Source organism: Festucalex cinctus, chromosome 14, assembly GCF_051991245.1.
Source record: "Festucalex cinctus isolate MCC-2025b chromosome 14, RoL_Fcin_1.0, whole genome shotgun sequence".
Taxonomy (NCBI): domain Eukaryota; kingdom Metazoa; phylum Chordata; class Actinopteri; order Syngnathiformes; family Syngnathidae; genus Festucalex; species Festucalex cinctus.
Genome location: NC_135424.1, coordinates 23,160,842 through 23,182,891, shown reverse-complemented (window position 1 = coordinate 23,182,891; position 22,050 = coordinate 23,160,842). Strand labels below are relative to the sequence as shown.

Here is a 22,050-nt window from a genome sequence, read left to right as displayed (position 1 = left end):
GAAACATGCTGAATTGCTGCCAACATGAGGACCACTTTTGCCTTTGTTTCGAGGCACTTTGTTTGTTTTTTAATAGTGTACAAGAGGGGTCAGAAAAGTATCGCTAAGTCAGCAAACAGTCTTGATAGTACTCACCTTTTACAGTGGCTGTTCTTTTGCAATTATACAATATTGCTAATTCTCCAAATGCTGTTCCAGGATACATTTCACCAAGCAACTTGCCGCTTTGTATGACTTCCAGCAAGCCATCTGAAATGCAGAACATATCCTTACAGTATTTCATTATGCTACTGGACTGTAAATAGCAAACTACTTTTATCCATTTTAACGTTGATTATAATAATTAAAGGTATTCATCTATGTGGCGATGTCAGGTTGATGATTTATCAATAATTGTAAACAATGAATTAACAAGGTGGGAAACAACTGTCAATATGCAACACTGTCGATACAACTCTGAAAACTTCCACAACATTCCGAAAAATAACAATGTCCCATCAATGTTGAGATATATTTTAAATAGTTCTGCAGACTTATCATATGGTCTTTGGGCCCGCGGACGGCATGCTGGTAACCACTCTTATGCAGTGAGTAAACTGACCTGCTAAAACATAGAGGTAGTTTCCAGATTCACCCTCCTGGATGACCAGCTGTCCTTGAGTGTACACCTTCTCATACATACTGTCAACCATCTCCCTCATGTGCTGCGGCTCCAGTCGCTTTAGGAAGTCATTATTTGTGATGGCATCGTTCATTAACTTTTTAATTCTGAAATGGGAAGAAGTTATTTAGGTAGAAATGACACAATGACACTGTTATTACACACATTTCCAAACTGAAATTGTGACACTCCAAGTAAGAGAGGGATAGGCAACTGGCGGAACTGTAACCACACTCTGGGGCCTATTTACTAAAGGTTTGCGTCGCCTTTGCACCGCGCTAACCGGCAACAATTGAGCAATCTGCGAGCGCCTAATTCACTAAAAACGCGCAGATGGGGAAATCCGTCACAAAGTGCTCTGCCGAACAGATTGCGTCACGGTGCGACGGTGTTATTTGGGCGTATGTAAATGAGGTAATTTGCATAGATTTGTGTCACGCCGCCACCGGCGTGGCGGTCCATGCTCTTATTTTTGTAGTTATGTTTCCTGTTTTGTTTTGAAGTTCTGATTCCCCTCTCATCTCAGGTCACTTGCCTTTCCTGCCGCTCACTAATCACCGGTCACCGCCCATGATTATCGCCACCTGTCACCAATCAAGTCACGCAATAAAAGCCATCAGCATTCTCCCCTCCGTTGCCGAAGTGTCACCTCTCAGTGCATGGAAGCGTCCTCACAGCCCTTGAACCACAGCCCTTGTTTTATGCCTTGCCTTGCCTTGCCTTGCCTTGCCTTGCCTTGCCTTGCCTTGCCTTGCCTTGCCTTGCCTTGCCTTGCCTTGCCTTGCCTTGTCTTGCGCCCTTAGTTTGCCCCTTGTTTTCCTCCCTAGTGGAGCGCTTTCTGTTGTCCCCGTTTTTGAGTGCCCTTTTTGTCTCTCCAGTTTGGAGCTTTTTTTGTTCAGCCTTTTTTCCCTCTTTAAGAGGCGTTTTGAGTTTCCGGTCATTAAAACTGCAGCCTTTTTGGCCAACTTTATATCTGCGTCTGAGTCCTCCCTCCTCTCGTCGTGTCAGATTTGACGCAAAATAAGCCCACCCCAATGCAAATGAGACTCATTGATATGCAGTGTCTAATTCACTAACGCCAGCGCAAATAGCCACACCTCGTTTGCGTGACGCAAATGTTTTTGGAAAGCATGTTTTAACTGCTGCAATCTCGATCATGACAGCAGTACGTGCCATTTGCAGCACAACATCAACGGCAGATCACGCAGAGAGGAGAGAGAGAGAGAGAGAGAGAGAGAGAGAGAGAGAGAGAGAGAGAGAAAAAAGAGAGGGAGGGGAAAATCTTTGTATGTTTGTTTTAGGATACATAACGTAACCCGGGCTGATCGACAATGGCATGGAGGCATTTTACGATCATTTTTTACGTGCCAGATGCAAACTATGCGCCCACGCCAACCTCTGAAAATATATTTAAAAAAAAAAAACAATCGCACCAATAATTTGTACTTTATGAATGAATGACGTCGTTGTTGTCCTCTCTGCTTAATGGTGTGATGGTTCTGTTGTCTCTCTAGCAGTTCCAGAGTGTGGCAGGAGGCGGCGCCAACCTCGCAGGCAGAGGCCTGCTCCCACACCTGAGGCTCATCAGCCTGATGAGCCAACAACCTATTTAACCAGCCCCTCCTTTGGTTCTGTGCCGGAACATTCCCTTGCCATACCTGCTACGTTTGCTTGTCTCCTCCTGCCACACCCTTGTTGTGTTCTAGTCCCTGGTCTCCGGCTTGTAGTGGTTTTTTGTTTCTCGTTCTACCGGTCTATTAAGACGGCTCTTTCTGTTGCTACTTTGGTCCCTGGTGTTTTATGTTGCTACTTTGCGCTTTAGTGTTTCTTCATCCCTGAACAAGGTGATTTTTGGTTGCTACTTTGTTTTCTAGAACTTTTTCCCTGAGCAAGGTGCTTTTCTGTTGATACTTTTGTGAACAATAAACTGTGGACTTTGTCTCTCACTCTGCATCCTGGGTCCTGGCCTTGCTTTGCCTCACGGCACATAACAGAATGTTCCGGCCATAATGGACCCAGCAGAGTCAGAGCGCTTAAGGAGTGCGCTTTCGGCACAAGGAGCACTTGTGGGACAACACCAATCAACCCTGCAACAAGTGATGGACCATCTACAGCAACTCACCACCAGTGTGGACCAGCTGAACAAGCAGATGGCAGCCATGAGTCACCAACTGCCGTCGTCCAGCTCCTCTGGTTGCTCGCCCTCTCCATCGGCGGCAACCCCTCCAGCCTCCCAGCCGTCTTCTCCCAGAGAGCCATTTATTCCGATTCCTGCTAGGTATTCTGGAGACTTAGGCACATGTGCTCAGTTTTTGCTACAATGTAGATTAGTGTTTAACCAGCAACCCAGTACTTATGCTACTGCCCAGTCAAAAATCGCTTTCATTATGAGTCTGTTATCAGGACAAGCGGCCGCTTGGGCCTTGGCAATCACAGAACAAGGATCGGCAGTGCTAAATGATTATGAACAGTTTACCGGAGAAATGAAACGCATTTTTGATCACCCGGTGCGAGGCAAGGAAGCAGTTGGCCAGTTGCTGGATCTGCGTCAAGGTAGCCACTCTGTCTCTCAATATGCATTAACTTTCCAGGTTCTGGCAGCCAGTAGCGGATGGGGGGACTCTGAGCTACAAACTATTTTTCAAAAGGGGCTCGCTGGGGAGATAAAAGATGAGTTGGCTTTAAGGGATGAATGTAACTCACTAAATGACCTTATTACATTAGCAACACGGATGGACAATCGGCTCAGGGAGAGACGGCGGGAGAGGAAGATGGACATGGCTCGTCGCTCGTCAACTTTCTCACCGTCCAGCTCAACCGTCATGGGGAACTCCACCGCCTCATCTCCGAGCACCGCTCCTGAACTCCATTCCAGCACGACACCTCGCGACGAGCCCATGGAGTTGGGCAGGGCTCGACTCACCCCTGTCGAACGACAGCGACGCATGAGGAGCCGACTGTGCCTGTACTGCGGCCAGGGGGGCCACTTCTTGGCAAGCTGCCCCGAGTTGCCAAAAGCCGGGGCTCACCAGTAGGAAGGGAGGCACTGGTGAGCCGAATATCTTCCCCCTCGTCCTCCCAAATACAGGTACCAGGTATGATTCACACGACACTTTGCTCGTTACCTGTCCAGGTGCTGATAGACTCCGGAGCCGATGACAACTTCATAGACATTGACTATGTTAAAAACAACAATCTTTCCCTGACTCCACTGACCTCCCCCAAGAAAGTTCTTGCAGTCGACGGGAGGCTTCTAGAAAGGGTTACACACAGAACCACACCCATTAAACTGACACTCTCTAGTAACCATCATGAAGTAATTGAGTTCTATGTGATTTCCTCCCCCCTCAACACCGCAATTCTAGGGATTCCCTGGTTGAAGCTGCATAACCCCCACATAGACTGGTCCACAGGCACAATTCGGAACTGGAGCAACTATTGCCATGCCCACTGTCTAAAGTCAGCCCTACCTGCCAGGGGTCCTAACTCTCCCCACTACTCAAAAGATATTGACCTAAGTAACGTCCCCAGTGAATACCACGATTTAAAGGCAGTTTTCAGAAAGGACTTGGCGTGCTCCCTTCCCCCACATAGACCCTATGACTGTGTTATAGAACTGCTCCCTGGGGCTCCACTCCCAACACACAGACTATACAACTTAACCAAACCCGAACGGGAAGCAATGGAAAAATACATCACCGACTCATTAGCTGCAGGACTTATAAGACCGTCTTCATCTCCATTAGGCGCAGGGTTTTTCTTTGTGGAAAAGAAGGATAAAACTCTGCGTCCTTGCATTGACTACACTGGCTTAAACACCATCACAGTTAAAAACAAGTACCCTCTGCCGCTCCTGGACGCTGCATTCAGCCCTCTCCACAATGCAATGGTGTTCACCAAATTGGACCTCCGAAACGCCTACCACCTGGTAAGGATACGCGACGGCGACGAGTGGAAAACTGCCTTCAATACCCATTTGGGACATTTTGAGTATTTGGTCATGCCCTTTGGGCTCACAAACGCTCCAGCAACATTCCAGTCATTTGTGAATGATGTACTCAGAGACCTGCTCGATAAGAATGTTTTTGCATATCTAGACGATATTCTCATCTTTTCTCGATCACATGAAGAGCATGTGGGGCACGTAAGAGATGTCCTGCGGAGGTTACTAGAAAACAAACTGTATGTTAAAGTTGAGAAATGTGAATTTCATGTTTCCACTGTTAATTTCCTGGGCTATGTGATAGAAAAGGGGCAGCTCAGGGCCGATCCCTCTAAAATCGAAGCGGTTAAAAATTGGCCTCTGCCTACCAATCGGAAGCAGCTGCAACGTTTCCTTGGATTCGCTAACTTCTATAGGAGATTTATCCGAAACTATAGTAGTATAGCTGCTCCTCTCACGTGTTTGACCTCAAACAAACTTCGCTTCGTGTGGTCTGCCGATGCTCAATGTGCTTTTAACCGTCTGAAAGAACTCTTTGTTAATGCCCCTGTTCTCGCCCACCCAGATCCCGAGCAGCAGTTTGTGGTAGAGGTGGATGCGTCAGATTCAGGAGTGGGGGCCGTCCTCTCTCAGCGCCTGCCTGCGGACCAAAAACTACACCCCTGTGCTTACTTCTCCCGCCGGCTTTCCCCGGCGGAGCGCAACTATGATGTGGGCAACCGCGAACTCCTGGCAGTGGTCCTAGCCCTCCAAGAATGGCGGCATTGGCTGGAGGGTGCAACTCATCCCTTCATTGTTTGGACGGACCACAAGAACTTGTCCTATCTCCGCACCGCCAAACGACTGAACTCTCGTCAAGCTCGTTGGGCTCTCTTCCTCGGACGCTTCAACTTCACCCTCACCTACCGCCCCGGCTCCCGAAACCTGAAACCTGACGCCCTCTCCCGGCAGTTCGCCTCTGGAGAGGAAGAGAGGGACTCAAGCACGATCCTCTCCCCTGAGTGTGTGGTCGGGGCGATGCGGTGGCGAGTGGAGAAGAAAGTTCAGGAGGCACTTGACAACCAACCAGTTCCAAATGAATGTCCTCCAGGGAAACTGTTCGTGCCACCTGCCGCCAGGACTCCTGTGCTCCTCTGGGGACATACCTCAAGAATCGCTTGCCACCCTGGGATCCACCGGACACTCTCCCTGATCCAACAGCGCTTCTGGTGGCCAACCATGGCTGCCGATGTTCGGGCTTTTGTTGCGTCATGCTCAGTTTGCGCCCGCAATAAACCTTCTCATCAAGCCCCGGCAGGCCTATTACGCCCCTTGCCCATCCCCTCTCGGCCATGGTCGCATATCGCGGTGGATTTCGTCACGGGACTTCCCCCATCCGAGGGCAATGACACAATCCTTACCATCGTCGACAGATTCTCCAAGTCAGTTCATTATGTCCCCCTCCCAAAACTCCCCACCGCCTTGGAGACTGCTAACCTATTGGTCCAACATGTATTCAGGCTCCACGGAATCCCCACAGACATCGTGTCGGACAGGGGTCCACAATTCACCTCTCAAGTCTGGAAGGCTTTCTGTCGGGCACTGGGGATCTCTCCCAGTCTCTCCTCCGGCTACCACCCCCAAACCAACGGTCAGACGGAGCGTGCAAATCAAGACCTGGAAACAGCTCTGCGCTGCGTAGCCTCACGCCTTCCTGCCTCCTGGTCCGCGCACCTCCCATGGGTGGAATACGCGCATAACACACTGATCAGCACTGCCACAGGCATGTCCCCATTTAAGGTGACCTCGGGCTACCAACCCCCTCTGTTTCCCAGCCAGGAGTCCGAGGTTGCCGTCCCGTCCATCCATGCCCACTTCCGCCGTGCCAGACGAGTCTGGAGGGAGGCTCGAGCAGCGCTGTCCAGGACAGCGGAGCGCAACCGACGCCTGGCTGACCGGAGGAGAACCCCAGCCCCCGACTACCAAGTGGGACAGCGTGTCTGGCTTTCCGCACGTGACCTGCCCCTTCAAGTGGACTCCCGCAAAATGGCTCCACGCTTCATTGGCCCTTTTCCCATTGACAAGATCATCAACCCGAATGCTGTCCGACTCCGGCTCCCGTCATCCCTCAGGATCCACCCCGTTTTCCACGTGTCTCTCCTGAAACCGGTCGTGGATAGCCCCCTCCAGCCACCCGCCCCACCGCCACCTCCTCCCCGGATCGTTGATGGACACCCTGCATACACCGTGAATCGCATCCTTGATGTCCGCAGGCGGGGCAGGGGGTTCCAGTATCTCGTCGACTGGGAGGGGTACGGCCCGGAGGACCGCTCCTGGATCTCACGTGCCCTCATTTTGGACCCGCAACTGCTGCGTGAGTTCTATGCCCGTAACCCTGATAAGCCTGGTCGAACGCCGGGTGGCGTTCCTTAGGGGGGGGGTACTGTGATGGTTCTGTTGTCTCTCTAGCAGTTCCAGAGTGTGGCAGGAGGCGGCGCCAACCTCGCAGGCAGAGGCCTGCTCCCACACCTGAGGCTCATCAGCCTGATGAGCCAACAACCTATTTAACCAGCCCCTCCTTTGGTTCTGTGCCGGAACATTCCCTTGCCATACCTGCTACGTTTGCTTGTCTCCTCCTGCCACACCCTTGTTGTGTTCTAGTCCCTGGTCTCCGGCTTGTAGTGGTTTTTTGTTTCTCGTTCTACCGGTCTATTAAGACGGCTCTTTCTGTTGCTACTTTGGTCCCTGGTGTTTTATGTTGCTACTTTGCGCTTTAGTGTTTCTTCATCCCTGAACAAGGTGATTTTTGGTTGCTACTTTGTTTTCTAGAACTTTTTCCCTGAGCAAGGTGCTTTTCTGTTGATACTTTTGTGAACAATAAACTGTGGACTTTGTCTCTCACTCTGCATCCTGGGTCCTGGCCTTGCTTTGCCTCACGGCACATAACAAATGGCGCTCTAAACGCTTACTCTCGGTCCAACCTCGATCGCTTTCTGATAATGTCATCTTTCCCGCAACTGTTACTATAACAACCATGTTCTTGGCGCAAATCCATTGCCATGTGTGGTAAATCAGGTGCAAATTTGCTCCCAGCTGTCAGTTTTGTGGGCGTGTTTGCGCCGGTATATGATTAGAGCAATATCCTTCGTGAATAGGTGGGTAACTTGGCGCAGACTGCGGGTGCAGTTGTGGTGCAATATTTCGCGCTATTACCTGACGCAGCGCATTCTTAGTGAATACTGTATTATGAAAAATTAAATATATTAACAGCATGCATTTTGCACATGCGCACATGCTTTGTCCATATCTGAAACAGCATTTTTGTCATAAATCTGATTAGAAAGTGTATTGGTTCTATGTGGTTCCCTCCACCATTGGTTGAACTATAACACACCACTGCCAACTCACAATTCACAGTTTTTGCTTCCAATCCGGATAAATCAATTTAAGCAAATATAGTAGCCTAATTAATATTAATAAGAATAATAACCCTAAAATTGCAGACCCTCCAAGCTCATTTACATGAGCAGTATGGGGGCATTTTGGCTGGTTGAGGAAAGTGATGAAAATTACATAGTCGACAAGGCCCAGACTAATTTGCTGTAAGTGCTTTAAAAAAACAAACAAACTCTGGATAAAAAAAAAACAGATTTGCAACGTGTACCAATGCCAACATGCTTTTTTTGCCAATATTTTGAGCCAGTGTTTACTTATTGTTAATGTATTGTTATGTTTTCTTACTAGTGTTTATTTATTACTTTGAGGTGTCATTGAGGGTATATCCGATGGAAAATGAAATAGTGTGTAACTTCACTCCAAATGATCAGAGGCAGATTCCTCAACTCAACTCAAGTTTATTTATATAGCCCTTTCAAACAGCCTGAACCGTCACAAAGCGCTTTCCAGAAAGACAAAAAACAAACATAATTTCAATTTACTCATCCATACCACGTTGTTTTTGTTGTTATTCTGCCACTGTACACTAACACTTTGTAACATTATTCAGAACTTGCTCTGCAAATAGTATTCATTCCATATTCTCAGTCTTCAGTGTTAATTAACCAAACTCGGCCAATGTTGGAAATGTGCAACATCCCAGAATACATTGCATATCAGGGTCTCACAAAAAAAGTCAAAATTGTATACTACTACCCCATATGATAATTTTCTCCAAATATCTAATTTTTTCTGTTTTTTTTTCTGTTTTTCTTAAAATTTAAATTGAGCCTCAGAGGGCTAGAATTTAGTCTACTTTTTGTTATCAAATTGGTGATGTGCTAGGCAGCTAAACACCTTGGAACACTCAAGGAGGAAATGGCTGTCTACCAAATTCACAAACACGTACGCTAGACTAATACTTGCCCCGGCACGAAAATTAAGATGGTATTGTGCTGTTACGCAATGAATGTTGTTTATTTGCCTGATGTGTAGTTTCCAGTAGTATTTGATTTCAAGCTGTTTATGCGTACGTGGTGCCATCTAGTGGACACTACAGGTTGCTGCCGTTAATCTTCCTTATTTTTGTTGCGAGGCGGAAGTGAGGCAATATAGGAAATAAAAGAGGACGGCACGCATTCTCTGCCGTTCCGAGAGAACACGATGTCTTTATTTAAGGTTGCATCGCCGGTAGGTATATTTTATTTGTATGTAACTACTTTATGGCTCAGTTTGGAGTATATTGGCCGTCAGTAGGCTGGCTGTAGCGGCACTTTCTTAGTTAATTAAATATGTACGAACTGGGGATTAGTTAAAATGGCGTCTATGACGCTTATTGCATTGTTTAGCATACTTATGCAGCCCAATATATTTTGTAATTTTGTTTACATGTGTGTAATTATATTTTATGTATGTTTTTACAGTTTTACCTTTTTGAGTGTCAGTAAACCTGCTTTGACACATCCACGTCTGCAGAGTCATTGATGCAAAAAAGGAGTTCATTAATAAGCCATAACGGCACAGTAAAACGGCGGCATCCAAGCTTGAGATCCGGCGACCATCTACGCGACTAAAGTGAATCTACGCTGACCACTACTACGCCTGGGGCAACACGGCATACAGCAGTGTCTGAGCAGTCGTCACTTGGTCAACGCAACAATGGCCGACCAGAAGCGGTATGAAAAGGCGCCGTCCGACAAGTCAACTACCTACAAGACTCGCTCAAGTATGAAGTCGACAGATTCTGCAGCAGCGAAGGCAAGAGCAAAAGCCAAAGCAGCAAAGGCTCGTTTTAGCTTTGCTGAGAAAGAATTAAATTTAAAATTAGAAAAAGCCAAACTTGAAGCATCTATTGAGTTACTGCAACAAGAGAGAGATGTAGCTTCAGCCATAGCAGAAGCCGAGGTGTTAGAGGCAGCAGCTGCCTCTCAATTGGAGATACGAAGTAATTCGTCTCCTTCAGAAACAGCAGAACGCACAAAGCAATATGTCCTGGATCAAGCCTCATTTGTTGAAACGTCGTCACAGCCACCACAAAACAGTGAGACTTCAAGACCGTGTATACAACAGCATAGGGTGCAAGTCAGTAAAGAGAGCGATGAGACCTATCTTCCTCCAAATCAGGCTTTCCCAATTCCCAATTATTCTCAGTGCAATCCATTTATCCATAATGGGGGTGTAGCGATAATTGGGTCGTCTTTTGGACGAATTAATAATCTGGACGTTACAGAGGTAAATTATATTTACCTCGATAACCTCTAGGGGCACCACGTTGGTTTTGCTTTGGGTTAACAGGAGCAAACAACGACCAAAATCCTTCCTTCATCAGTCATTTATAATCTAAAGTCGCCACACTCGATATTCAGTGGTTCGTTGTACTAACAAAAGAATAATAATCCACTCGGAAACACAGATGACTTAGGCGGAATAGAGTTAATAAAACATGCATTTATTCACGATTGCTACACTCCAGTATCAAAACACTGCCTATCTAACTATTCTACCGTCAGAAGAAAAGAAATAAAATAAAGCAAATTAAAATAAGGAAGGAATGCGAATGAATAAGGAAACAGGGAAAAGAGAAATTTGACCTGCCAGATCTGTGATATGTTTCAAACGTAAGTTGCGCACAGTGGTACCGATTTGGGGAACGTGGACTTACGAGAATAGATGTTGCGTCGAAGCGAACAGAAACGGGCGGTCTTTTGAAAGGGGGAAAAATAGTCAATGTTCGTTGAAAAAGGTAAGAAAATCAAAAAAAGGGCTATTCCACAGGTGAGCAAGGAAGCCGCTCGGGGGCTGACGTAGTTGCGCGGCTCGTCCCTTGATTGGTCGGCGACTCGGCGAGGTTGATTCTCCGGCAAGGTTGGTTCTGCCGGACAGCTGTCCGACTCCAGGTGTTGGAGCTCGGTCTGCTACGCGCCTGCGTACGGGGAAGGCCAGCCGTTGGAGGTGAGCTAGCACCGCGGCGGGGCGCCACCGAATAGCAGGTGAGGTGCTGGGCGGCTTAGGTGCAACAACCTTGAGTCCGGCGGTACGTGGCAAGTGTACCCCGGGGGCCGCTGAGCTCGCCGCTGGCGGGCAATCACCGATGGTGAAAAAAAAACAAGGAAAAAAAAGGAGTAAAAGAGTCTTTGGGGTCAGCGTTGCAGTTTGCACCTGCTTTGGCGTGGCGTGGAGCGAGTATTCTGCTCTCGTGGCAACGGTTGCTGCCAGGGACAAAGGGGCCACGTGTTTAGCAAGTTTCTTGGAACAAAGAGTTGAAGCAGGCTGGGAAACTTTTCATACACACAAAGATATAACATGAATCATACGTAGTTCAGTTATCTGTCAAGAATTATCATGGTATAAATGTGTAAAAATGCGGTTGCTTGTATGAATTGTCACTAAGGATAGTTCCAAGTTTCACCACTTGACGGTGCTGTTGCTCCATTCTAGACGTTCCAGGGGTGCCCCCATGGAGGGGTGACGCCAGAGAGTCCCCCCTGGTTGATAAGAAACTTCATAAACATTCCTTTGATCAGTCGTTTGTATATTCCAATTCATTGCAGGCGTTTCTCGGGCTCCGGGAAGTCGGGGCCCGAATAGACTCCTTCGGCAGACGCATAAATCCCTTTGTCTCCTGGTCAGCGGCTTCAAAAGAGCTTTGTTGGTGGTTGGGTGACTACCTGCAGAGCTAACCAAGCTTAGATCCTGTCTGGTCAGTGGAATATTTATGCAGCTGCAGAGAATTTGCTTTAGAAGAAGCAAACTTTAAAAAAAAATTGGAGGGTGGCCTGGGCCATAGGCCATAGTTGTTACAGGGGTAAATCCCATTGTCCAGAAGCTCCCATTTAACTTGCAGGAAAAGTGGATAACAGTTGGGACCAAGTACAAAACCAAACACCACGTCGCGTATCCACCATTCAATGTATTTGTGGACTTTGTGACACAAGAGGCAAATGCAAGAAATGACCCAAGCTTTCAGTTTTCATCTCAGTCCGATGCTCTTTCCAAGCCAGAAAAAACACCTTGGAAAGCACACAAACAAAAAGAAATATCAGTACACAAAACCGAAATAGTTCACGGCTCTGGCTTAGATACACAAGATAACGCGGACAGAAAAATGGACAATGATAAACTTTGCCCAATACACAAAAAAAGCCATCCTCTATGTAAATGTAGAACATTTCGGATGAAACCACTTTATGAGAGAAAAGCATTCTTGAAAGAGAACAACATCTGCTATAAATGCTGTAACACTTCCAAGCATATGGCGAAAGACTGTAAGTTGAAAGTACAATGTTCTGAGTGTGATAGTGCTAAACATTGTGCTGCTCTCCACCCAAGCCCAGCACCATGGCAGAATGAGGCTGAACCAGCATCAGAGCATGGCGGGGAGCCAGGTCCCACAGAGTCGTCCCACAGAGCCTGACAAGATAGCCTCCAAATGCACTCAGGTTTGTGGTGAAATCAAGACGGGTAGATCATGTTCTAAAATCTGCCTTGTGAAAGTATACCCTGCAGGCTGTCCTAGCAAAGTAGTACGTCTCTATGCCATTCATGATGAGCAAAGTAACAGATCGTTAGTCCGCTCAGAATTTTTTGAGTTGTTTAACGACTTGGGTCCTAGCTCTCCCTACTCACTGCGCACATGTTCAGGTGTCACAGAAACAATGGGTAGGAGAGCTACTGGCTATGTAGTGGAGGCTTTAGATGGTACAGTCCACCTCCCACTCCTTAGCCTCATTGAATGCAAAGACATCCCAAATGATAGGGATGAAATACCAACTCCTAATGCAGCAAAGCATCACAGTCACTTAAAATCTGTGGCTCATCACATTCCCAAACTGGACTCTAATGCCCAAATTTTAATGCTACTTGGACGGGACCAAGAGTACACAAAATCCACAAGCAGATAAGTGGCCCTCACAACGCACCCTACGCACAGAAATTAGACCTTGGATGGGTCATAGTAGGAAATGTGTGTTTAGGAGACGTGCATAAAACCTTGGCAGTAAAAACGCTCTTCAGTAAAAACGCTCTTCACTAATGCGACAGAGAAAGGCCGCCCCACACTGTTTGAGCCATGTCCAAATGTGTGCAACGTAAAAGAAAAACACTGCGACATACAGGTCTCGTACAACAGTCAGATTGATCACAGCATTGCATGTGAACCCGACCACCTAGGATGTAATGTGCTCAAACAAACAAGGTTTGACAATTACATCTCACCCTCGATTCAAGACAAAGCTTTTCTGAAAGTGATGGAAGAAGGTCTAATAAAGGAAAAAGACAGCAACTGGACAGCTCCATTGCCATTCAAGCCATCACGTCCAAATCTGCCCAACAACCGATCACAAGCACTCACCCGCCTCATGTCATTGGTTCGTAACTTTGAAAGGAAACACGAAATGAAGGAACACTTCATTAGCTTCATGGAGAAAATATTCAAAAATGGACATGCAGAAATTGCCCCCTCTGTAGAAGACAGAGAGGAATGTTGGTATTTGCCACTGTTTGGCATCTACCACCCGAGGAAACCTAAACAGATTAGGGTAGTTTTTGACAGCAGTTCCAGGCATCAAGGTGTGCCATTAAACGATGTGTTGTTAACAGGACCAGACCTCAACAACTCACTACTAGGAGTGCTAATGCGCTTCAGAAAGGAAAAAGTCGCATTTACAGTGGACATTGAACAAATGTTTTACAGTTTTCGAGTTCGAGAGGAAGACAGGAACTACTTACGTTTTTTGTGGTTTCGCGACAATGATCTATCTAAAGACATTACAGAATACAGAATGACCGTTCATGTCTTTGTAAATGCCCCATCTCCAGCAGTCGCCATCTACGGCTTACACCAGTCCGTCCTACAGTGTGAGCCAGAGTCTGATCCAGATGTGAAGAAGTTTGTCATGCGGTACTTCTATGTGGACTATGGGCTCAAATCCCTGCCTACTGTGCAAAAAGCTGTGTCACTTTTACACAGAACTCGTGAGACACTTGCAAAATCAAACCTAAGATTGCACAAGATTGCAACAAACAGAAAGGAAGTTTTGGAAGCCTTCCCATCGCAAGACCATGCTGCAGATCTAAAAGACTTGGACTTTGAAGGTAACTCTGTTCCCATGCAGCGTAGTCTTGGCATCCTTTGGGACATTAAAAGAGATTGTTTTACTCTCAGAACATCAGATGAGAGGAAGCCCTTCACTAGGCAAGGCGTTTTATCAACAATAAACAGCCTTTATGACCCATTAGGCTTCGTAGCGCCAGTCAACATTCATGGGAAGTCTATCCTCCGTGAGCTCACTGTTGAAAATGGAGACTGGGATGCTCCATTCCCGCCGGAAATGGAGGAAACATGGTCACTTTGGAAAGACTCACTCAAAGAGCTGTCTGAACTATCAATCCCAAGAGTGTACACAGAAATTTCCCCATCCAGTGCTCCACAAAAAGAGCTGTGCGTTTTCTCAGACGCATCTACCAAGGCAATCGCGGCGGTTGCCTATCTGAAAGTCACAGATTCAAAGGGACGTTGTCATATTGGCTTTGTTATGGGTAAAGCAAAGTTAGCACCACGCCCAGATCAAACCATACCAAGATTAGAACTTGGTGCCGCTGTGTTAGCAGTAGAGCTCACAGATTTGATCTCAGATGAACTCGACCTTGAATTAGACAAAACTACATTCTACTCAGACAGTAAAGTTGTCTTAGGATATATTTACAATGAAACACGTAGATTCTATGTCTATGTTAGCAACCGTGTCAACAGAATCCGCAGGTCATCTCAGCGAGCCAGTGGCATTACATAGCCAGCGATCAAAACCCCGCAGATCACGCAACACGTGCAGTTCCTGTGTATCAGCTGCCTCTTACTAACTGGCTCACTGGCCCAGACATTCTGTTCCAAGGACAAAAGTCTGCTGATGACACCTATGATCTTGTGGAGCCCAACACTGATGGAGAAATCAGACCTCAAGTATCCACACTCAAAACCACTGTCCACTTCACACAACTTAGCTCTCACAGGTTCTCAAAGTTTTCTACCTGGAGATCTCTCATTCGTGCACTCGCCCGTCTCCTGCACATCAGTCGTAAGTTCAGCTCATCTTCACAAGAAACAAAACAGTGTCATGGCTGGCATTACTGCGAAACTGGACCCACTCTAACTGAGCTCAATCTAGCCCAAAGTGTCGTCATTGGAGCAGTACAACAGGACATGTATACTGAAGCAATAATGTGTATACAAAGACAAGCCAAGATCCCCAAAACTAGTCCTTTAAAGAATTTGGACCCCTTCTTGGATACAAATTGACTTTTGCGAGTAGGTGGTCGCATCACGAACGCAAATATCAATGAAAACGAAAAGAATCCCATCATCATTCCTGGACACCATCACATTGCAGCGCTAATTATTAGACAGTGTCATGAACAAACTCGCCACCAGGGTTGCTTGTTCACAGAAGGAGCAGTCCGTGCCGCAGGATGGTGGATTGTGGGAGGCAAGAGAAAAGTTAGCACGATCATTTACCACTGCGTAACTTGCAAACGGCTTCGAGCTCCTCCAAGTACCCAGAAAATGTCTAACCTTCCTCCAGACCGTCTTGCAACAGATCCTCCATTCACAAACGTGGGCATCGACGTGTTTGGCCCATGGTTTGTTTCTTCAAAAAGAACCCGAGGACACGTTATCCAAAACAAAAGGTGGGCCGTCATTTTCACATGCTTAAGTATAAGAGCAGTCCACATTGAAGTGGTAGAGGCACGAGACACTTAAAGTTTTGTAAATGCACTTCGACGGTTTCTTGCTATTAGAGGATCTGTAAAAACGATTCGCTCTGATCGGGGCACAAACTTCGTCAGTGCATGCAAGGAACTAAAAATCCCTTCAAACATGGACAATACAGCTGTGCAAACTTACTTGACCGAACAAGGAAGCACATGGACCTTTAATCCCCCACATGTGTCCCATTTTGGTGGGTCATGGGAAAGAACGATTGGTCTTGCACGAAGAATATTGGACACAATGTTTTTCCAACTCAAGAACACGAAACTCACTCATGAAGTTCTTGTTACCTTCATGGCAGAGGTGTCAGCCATTATAAACGCAAGGCCCATTGTTCCTGTGTCAGCTGACCCTAGTGACCCACTCATTCTAACTCCAGCTACCCTGCTTACTCAAAATGGAATTTCACTTAAAGCACCAGCAGGTAACTTCTCGGTGTCTGACCTGTACAAGCATCAGTGGCGCCAGGTCCAGCACTTGTCAAACACCTTTTGGGACAAATGGAGAAAGCAGTATCTACCCACACTGCAGCCGCGTCGCAAGTGGCAGTCCACCCAGCCCAACATCACCCCAGGAACTACAGTTGTGCTCAAGGACAGTCAAATCCCTCGAAACGAATGGCCTCTTGGACTTATAACTCAAGTGTTTCCTTCCAAAGATGGCCAGGTCCGTACAGTAGAGGTTAAGGTTGCTAGATCAGAGGGTAGTAAAGTGTTTTTACGGCCCGTTTCAGAAGTTGTGTTAGTTTCACAGTAAGGGTAATTTGTGGCGCTATATCACGCCAGACGGGGAGTGTGCTGTTACGCAATGAATGTTATTTGCCTAATGTGTAGTTTCCAGTAGTGTTTGATTTCAAGCTGTTTATGCGTACGTGGTGCCATCTAGTGGACACTACAGGTTGCTGCGGTTAATCTTCCTTAATTTTGTTGCGAGGCGGAAGTGAGGCAATATAGGAAATAAAAGAGGACGGCACGCATTCTCTGCCGTTCCGAGAGTTGCATCCGAGAGTTGCATCGCCGGTAGGTATATTTTATTTGTATGTAACTACTTTATGGCTCAGTTTGGAGTATATTGGCCGTCAGTAGGCTGGCTGTAGCGGCACTTTCTTACCCCGGGTTTTCACCGGTTGCGGTTGCGGTGCGGTTGCGGTGCGGTTGCGGTGCGGTCCGGCGACGCAAGCAATTAGATTCCATTCATTCGAATGGTGCAGTTTACACCGCTTGCGGGTGCGTTGCGTGTCGACTGCGGAAGGCCTGCGGCGTGCCGCAAGCCTTCCGCAAGGATAGACCTATTTTCTATTTTTGCCGGACGCCGCAGCGGTAGGCCTCCGGCAAATGGCAAGCTAGCACAAAACACATCGAGCGGGACAGGAAGACCGAGGCAGTTTCAAAATAAATTTCCGGTTACCTTTCAGAATAAAACACTCGCCAGCTCCTATTTCGCAAGCTTTCAGCAAAACGTGACGTGGGCGTCGCCGGGCCATGTGCTCATTCACGGTTTAGACACCAGCGAACATGGACGAGGAGAGGTTTATATTGGAGGTGGAAAACCACAAAATAATATATGACACGGCACATCCTTTTTATAAGGACTGTAATGTAAAGTGAGTTTGATGTTCGCGATTGCTTGTTGTGCCCGTCTCGCTTGCCGTACTGAGCGGCAGCCGGACGCGGAAGACAGAAATAAAGAGTGGACCCGCACTGACCCGACTCTCGTTATTAATATACTTTACAAGGACAACCAAAAAAAGGATGCTGCATGGAATCTCATAGCAGAAGAGCACAGACATTCTGTATGTTTGTCGTTGTGAAATGCCACATGATCGCGCGCGCGCGGTCCCGCGAGACACGTTGGGAAGTGGGCGGCGACGGAGCTGCCGGACCGCAGCTGTGCGGAGCCGGTGTGGATTGACAAAAAAATTGACCCGTCCGGAGCACGCAGTCAAGACGCACCGCACCGCAACCGCACCGCAACCGCATCCGGTGAAAACCCGGGGTGAGTTAATTAAATATGTACGAACTGGAGATTAGTTAAAATGGCGTCTATGACGCTTATTGCATTGTTTAGTATACTTATGCAGCCCGATATATTTAGTAATTTGGTTTACATGTGTGTAATTATATTTTATGTATGTTTTTACAGTTTTACCTTTTTGAGTGTCAGTAAACCTGCTTTGACACATCCACGTCTGCAGAGTCATTGATGCAAAAAAGGAGTTCATTAATAAGCCATAACGGCACATGCATTCTTCTTAAGGTCGAACTCAGTCTACTTTCTGTTAGCAAATTGCCAAATGCACTGTTGGCACGGCAGCTGTGTCCGCCAGAATGGCCAGAAAGGTGCAAGATGGCAGAATTGTGTTGTTCTGCCACCAAAATTGAGATGCGCCCATTTTTTCTTCGAGCGCATAGAGCTCATAATGTTCAGATGTGTTTTTTTTCTTTTTTCTTTTTGGAGAAATGAAATATTTTCCATTGTTTTCATTCATTTTTTGGATTAATCTCACCCAGTCGTGCATGTGCAATAGTATTCTTTTTCAGGAGATTCCCTTTATGTTTGTGTGTTTGCGTGCATGATTTTGTTCATTACCACATTATTAGTAAAAACAAAATTAGTACTAGTGCATTCAGGGTAAAAAAAAATTAAAAAAAAAAAAGCTGCAAAACGAATCAGGGGCAAGCAAAACAACAAGGATTGCATAATTGAAGGCTAAAATGACTGCTTGGGGATTCAGATCCTGTAGCTTTTTGTTCTTCTTTGTGTCTCCCTATTATCTAGCCATAATAATGCTGCCTTTCAGATATGCATAAGCAGAGTAGGTGGGAGTGATTGCATCTTTTCATCATACTGACAAAGATATTCTGTTGGGTTATTGAAACACAAATATAAATATTTGTATATATTGCCATGACCACTCATTTTCTATCAAATGCAAATGAAAGAGACAAATAACTTCCTAATGATAAAGTTAAAAACTCAGGGATCAGATATATGGCACCAGCAGAGAGGCCAATTCTGCCAAAATTCATTGTCATAGTTTGAGTCAAATTACTGTATAGGACAATAAAAGATAATCCTTTCAAGAAACTCATTCAGGGATACAAAGAAATTAAGATTGAAAATTAAGGTATACTGTCATGACTCGGGTCATGCAGGAGTAATGTTTGGGTCTTGTCTCATGTCTGGCGTTACGCCTGGGTTAAGTTTGAGTAGAGTTCATGACCGTGCACCAGAGTTTACGATCTGTTATGTTTGGGTATTGATGTAACAGCATCAAGTTTCAAATAGTTTTAGGCTATATGATGTCTGGACTATGTGATGCCAGGAATCGTTTATGCTATAGGATGTTTGTTGATGTCAGGAACTATCTGTAATTACTGGGTTAAGAGCCAATCAGAGAATTCCATGTCAGTACTGGTACTCACATGTCTAGCCACAACCAATGAGATTGATTGACTGTCCGTATAAGAATCTGAGATTGTGTGTATTTTGCCGGATTATTGATCACTGTCCTCTGTGCTACTTGGCAGCCCAAGGGGGCTTGGCGTCTCGTTTTCTCGTTGCATTCTCATTGCTTTTCGTTTAGTCAAGTTATGTGAATAAATAGTTAAAACCTTATTTGTGTCTGCGCCTTTGGGATCCAAACTGACCCTTCAGCACACAACTATGCTTGTAATTGTGATCACTTTTTTGATTATGGCCTAATTTTTTTTTGTATTTTAAAAGTTAATTAAAAACAACTTAAAGAACACCAAAAAACATTGTTAAATTTGTGATTTGTCACTAGTAGTTGCTTTTGACAAAAAAAAGTCACCAAGAGGCTGTGGTAAGTCATCAGATTTAGTGAGAAAGTTGCCAAGTTGGCAATACTTCACGGAGGCATAGCCTCTCTGCCAAATTCACAAACATGCTTGCCTAACACTTGGCCCGTCACAAAAAATGAGACGCACCCTTCTTCAGGCCGAGCGCAGTCTACTTTCTGTTACTAAATTGCCAGATATGTTGGAGGTGCCACTGCTGTGTCCACCAGAACACCCAGAAAGGAGCGATAGCAGAATTGAGTTACGCCGCCACAAAAATTGAGATGCGCCCATTTTGACACCGATCGCACGTATGCCTGTCTACGAAAATACAGCCCTACATGTTTTATACCCAACAGTGCAAAATTGTGTCAACTTACTCAGAATCTTTGTGTATGGGTTTCACCATGGAAATGTGAGTAGGTCTAAGCCCCCCACAGAAGTTTCCAGAAGTAGGTTCAGCAGATACACCTTCCTTGGCTTTAAGCCTTTGTTGAACCTCCACAGCGACCTTGTGGAAACGTCCTTCATTGATTACGTTGCAGCGGCCGTGACAAAGTCCTGGTGGAGCACATCCCGAGCTGTTGTTGTACCCTATAGCATCCTGTAGTTTGTCAATCTGCGAGACCTTGGCATCGAGCTCCCTTTGCAGATTCTGCAACTGAAGTTCTTGAGCTTCTAATGCTTGGTCCCTCTGTGCCAGCTCCACCTCCAGGTAGTTTATTCGGATCCTGAGATTCAGAAAGTTTGATTACTGAGTGCAATGCAGTAGCTATACTGCACAGCTAGCATTGCTGCTAACCCTCCTTCGGACTTTGTCCCAGACAGTTGCAAATGCTTTTGTTTACTTTTTTTTTTTTTAAGACCAATAGTTTTGTGTTTCAAAAAAATAAATAAAATACAATTAAAAGTATTTAGGCCTAAATAATTTGAAATTAATGAATGAATGTACTACAGTTTTTCGATATTGGTTCGGTTTATTTCTTGTTTCTTGTTTTCTGGGTCTCGTGAAAGATGATGAATTTGGAGGTACAAGAATTGTGCCCAACGAACACCATTGATAAATTCATTCATTGGAACATTTTATCAATTCATGGCAGTGATAGTCAGTCACTCTGGTGGAATTAGAACTTGATTAACAAAGGAGGACGCGTGTGATGTGTACGAAGACAGAGCCAAATAGAGAGCAGTGCGTCAATGGCCGGGAGGATGAGGATGGGGGTCAGGAGAGGGAGGGTGACAACAGCGACCAGAAAGTATTACTGTAGTTGTGAAACTTTATTCACAGCACTGTAGGCTAGATGTATTTTTTTCTTTTTAGAGCCAGAGCAACGACAGCTGCGAGGTCCCTATTATTTTTGTACATATTATTATTATCTTTCTTCTTCTTCTTCTTCTTCTTCTTATTATTATTATTATTATTATTATTATTAGGCGGCACGGTAGTCGAGTGGTTAGCACGTCCGCTTCCCAGTTCTGAGGTCTCCGGTTCGAGTCCAGGCTCGGACCTTCCTGGGTGGAGTTTGCATGTTCTCCCCGTGCCCGCGTGGGTCTTCTCCGGGTACTCCGGTCTCCTCCCACATTCCAAAAACATGCATGGCAGGTTAATTGGGCGCTCCGAATTGTCCCTAGGTGTGCGTGTGAGTGTGGATGGTTGTTCGTCTCTGTGTGCCCTGCGATTGGTTGGCAACCAGTCCATATATATGTATATATATATATATATATGTATATATATATATATATATATATATATATATATATATATGTATATACCGTTCACCGGCCACAGAACAAGGTATGAGCACTCAAAATGTAACCTTTGGCCCCCACCCTTCCTCTGTCACAGGTTCACTGGTGAGTGTTGCCAAGGAGATGGTGTCAGATGATGAACAACCCGGCCCCAGCGGCCTTCCCACCACGCCTTGGAGGCCCTCGCTACCTGGAGAAGGTAGGGAAAAACTAACGGAGATAAAAAAATCACCAGGTAGAAATAGCATGCAGGATGCTGTCACAGCCCCGGGCTTAGCGGCCTCCTCGCCGCAGGGAGTGGATGACTCATATAGGGAGTTGCCTCCTCCGACCCCTGTTACCAAAGAGGTCATGGGTAGGAAAGCGTTGAAGAAAACAAACAGAGACGCTGAGGTGATGGCTCCGCCGATTTCATCTTCATCCGGTGAAGAAGAAGAGAGTGAGGATGAAGGTGACACCGGCCCGAGGGCGCCACCTGAAGATGAGAGGGATGACCTCGGGTCCTTGGAGTCATTTGCCCCCCGACCAGCCCTAACCATGCTCAGCAGCCAAAAGTAATAAAAGGAGCAATCCGCAAGGGGACCAAAAAACAGCAGCCAGTCCTAAGTGTTCTGAAGGCCTCAGAAAGGATAGCCCTGGACATCCGGCTTGGTTACCTGCAGACTAAGGATGACAGGCGTGTGTATGTGCCGTCAGTAGGTCAAACAGAATATCCTTA

The 22,050-nt window shown here is 46.2% G+C and overlaps 1 protein-coding gene and 1 long non-coding RNA gene across 3 annotated transcripts in view; one reads left to right on the top strand and one right to left on the bottom strand.

Annotated features, from left to right (window-relative positions):
- prkg2l (protein kinase cGMP-dependent 2, like) overlaps positions 1 to 22,050 on the bottom strand; it is a 70,860-nt gene that overhangs the window by 42,613 nt on the left and 6,197 nt on the right. The window contains exons 3-5 of the mRNA XM_077496377.1: positions 19,964 to 20,314; positions 602 to 768; positions 136 to 249 (exon numbers count right to left, since the gene is read on the bottom strand). Of these exons, the coding sequence (XP_077352503.1) occupies positions 136 to 249; positions 602 to 768; positions 19,964 to 20,314 (632 nt within the window). The remainder of the gene's footprint in view (positions 1 to 135; positions 250 to 601; positions 769 to 19,963; positions 20,315 to 22,050) is intronic.
- Positions 9,123 to 22,036, top strand: LOC144001802 (uncharacterized). 2 transcript variants are annotated; one of them, XR_013278594.1, is made up of 4 exons: positions 9,123 to 9,209; positions 9,443 to 9,694; positions 12,348 to 12,457; positions 21,430 to 22,036. It is a non-coding gene; the product is annotated as an uncharacterized LOC144001802 (long non-coding RNA). The 2 variants fall into 2 exon arrangements; XR_013278595.1 differs by lacking the exon at positions 12,348 to 12,457.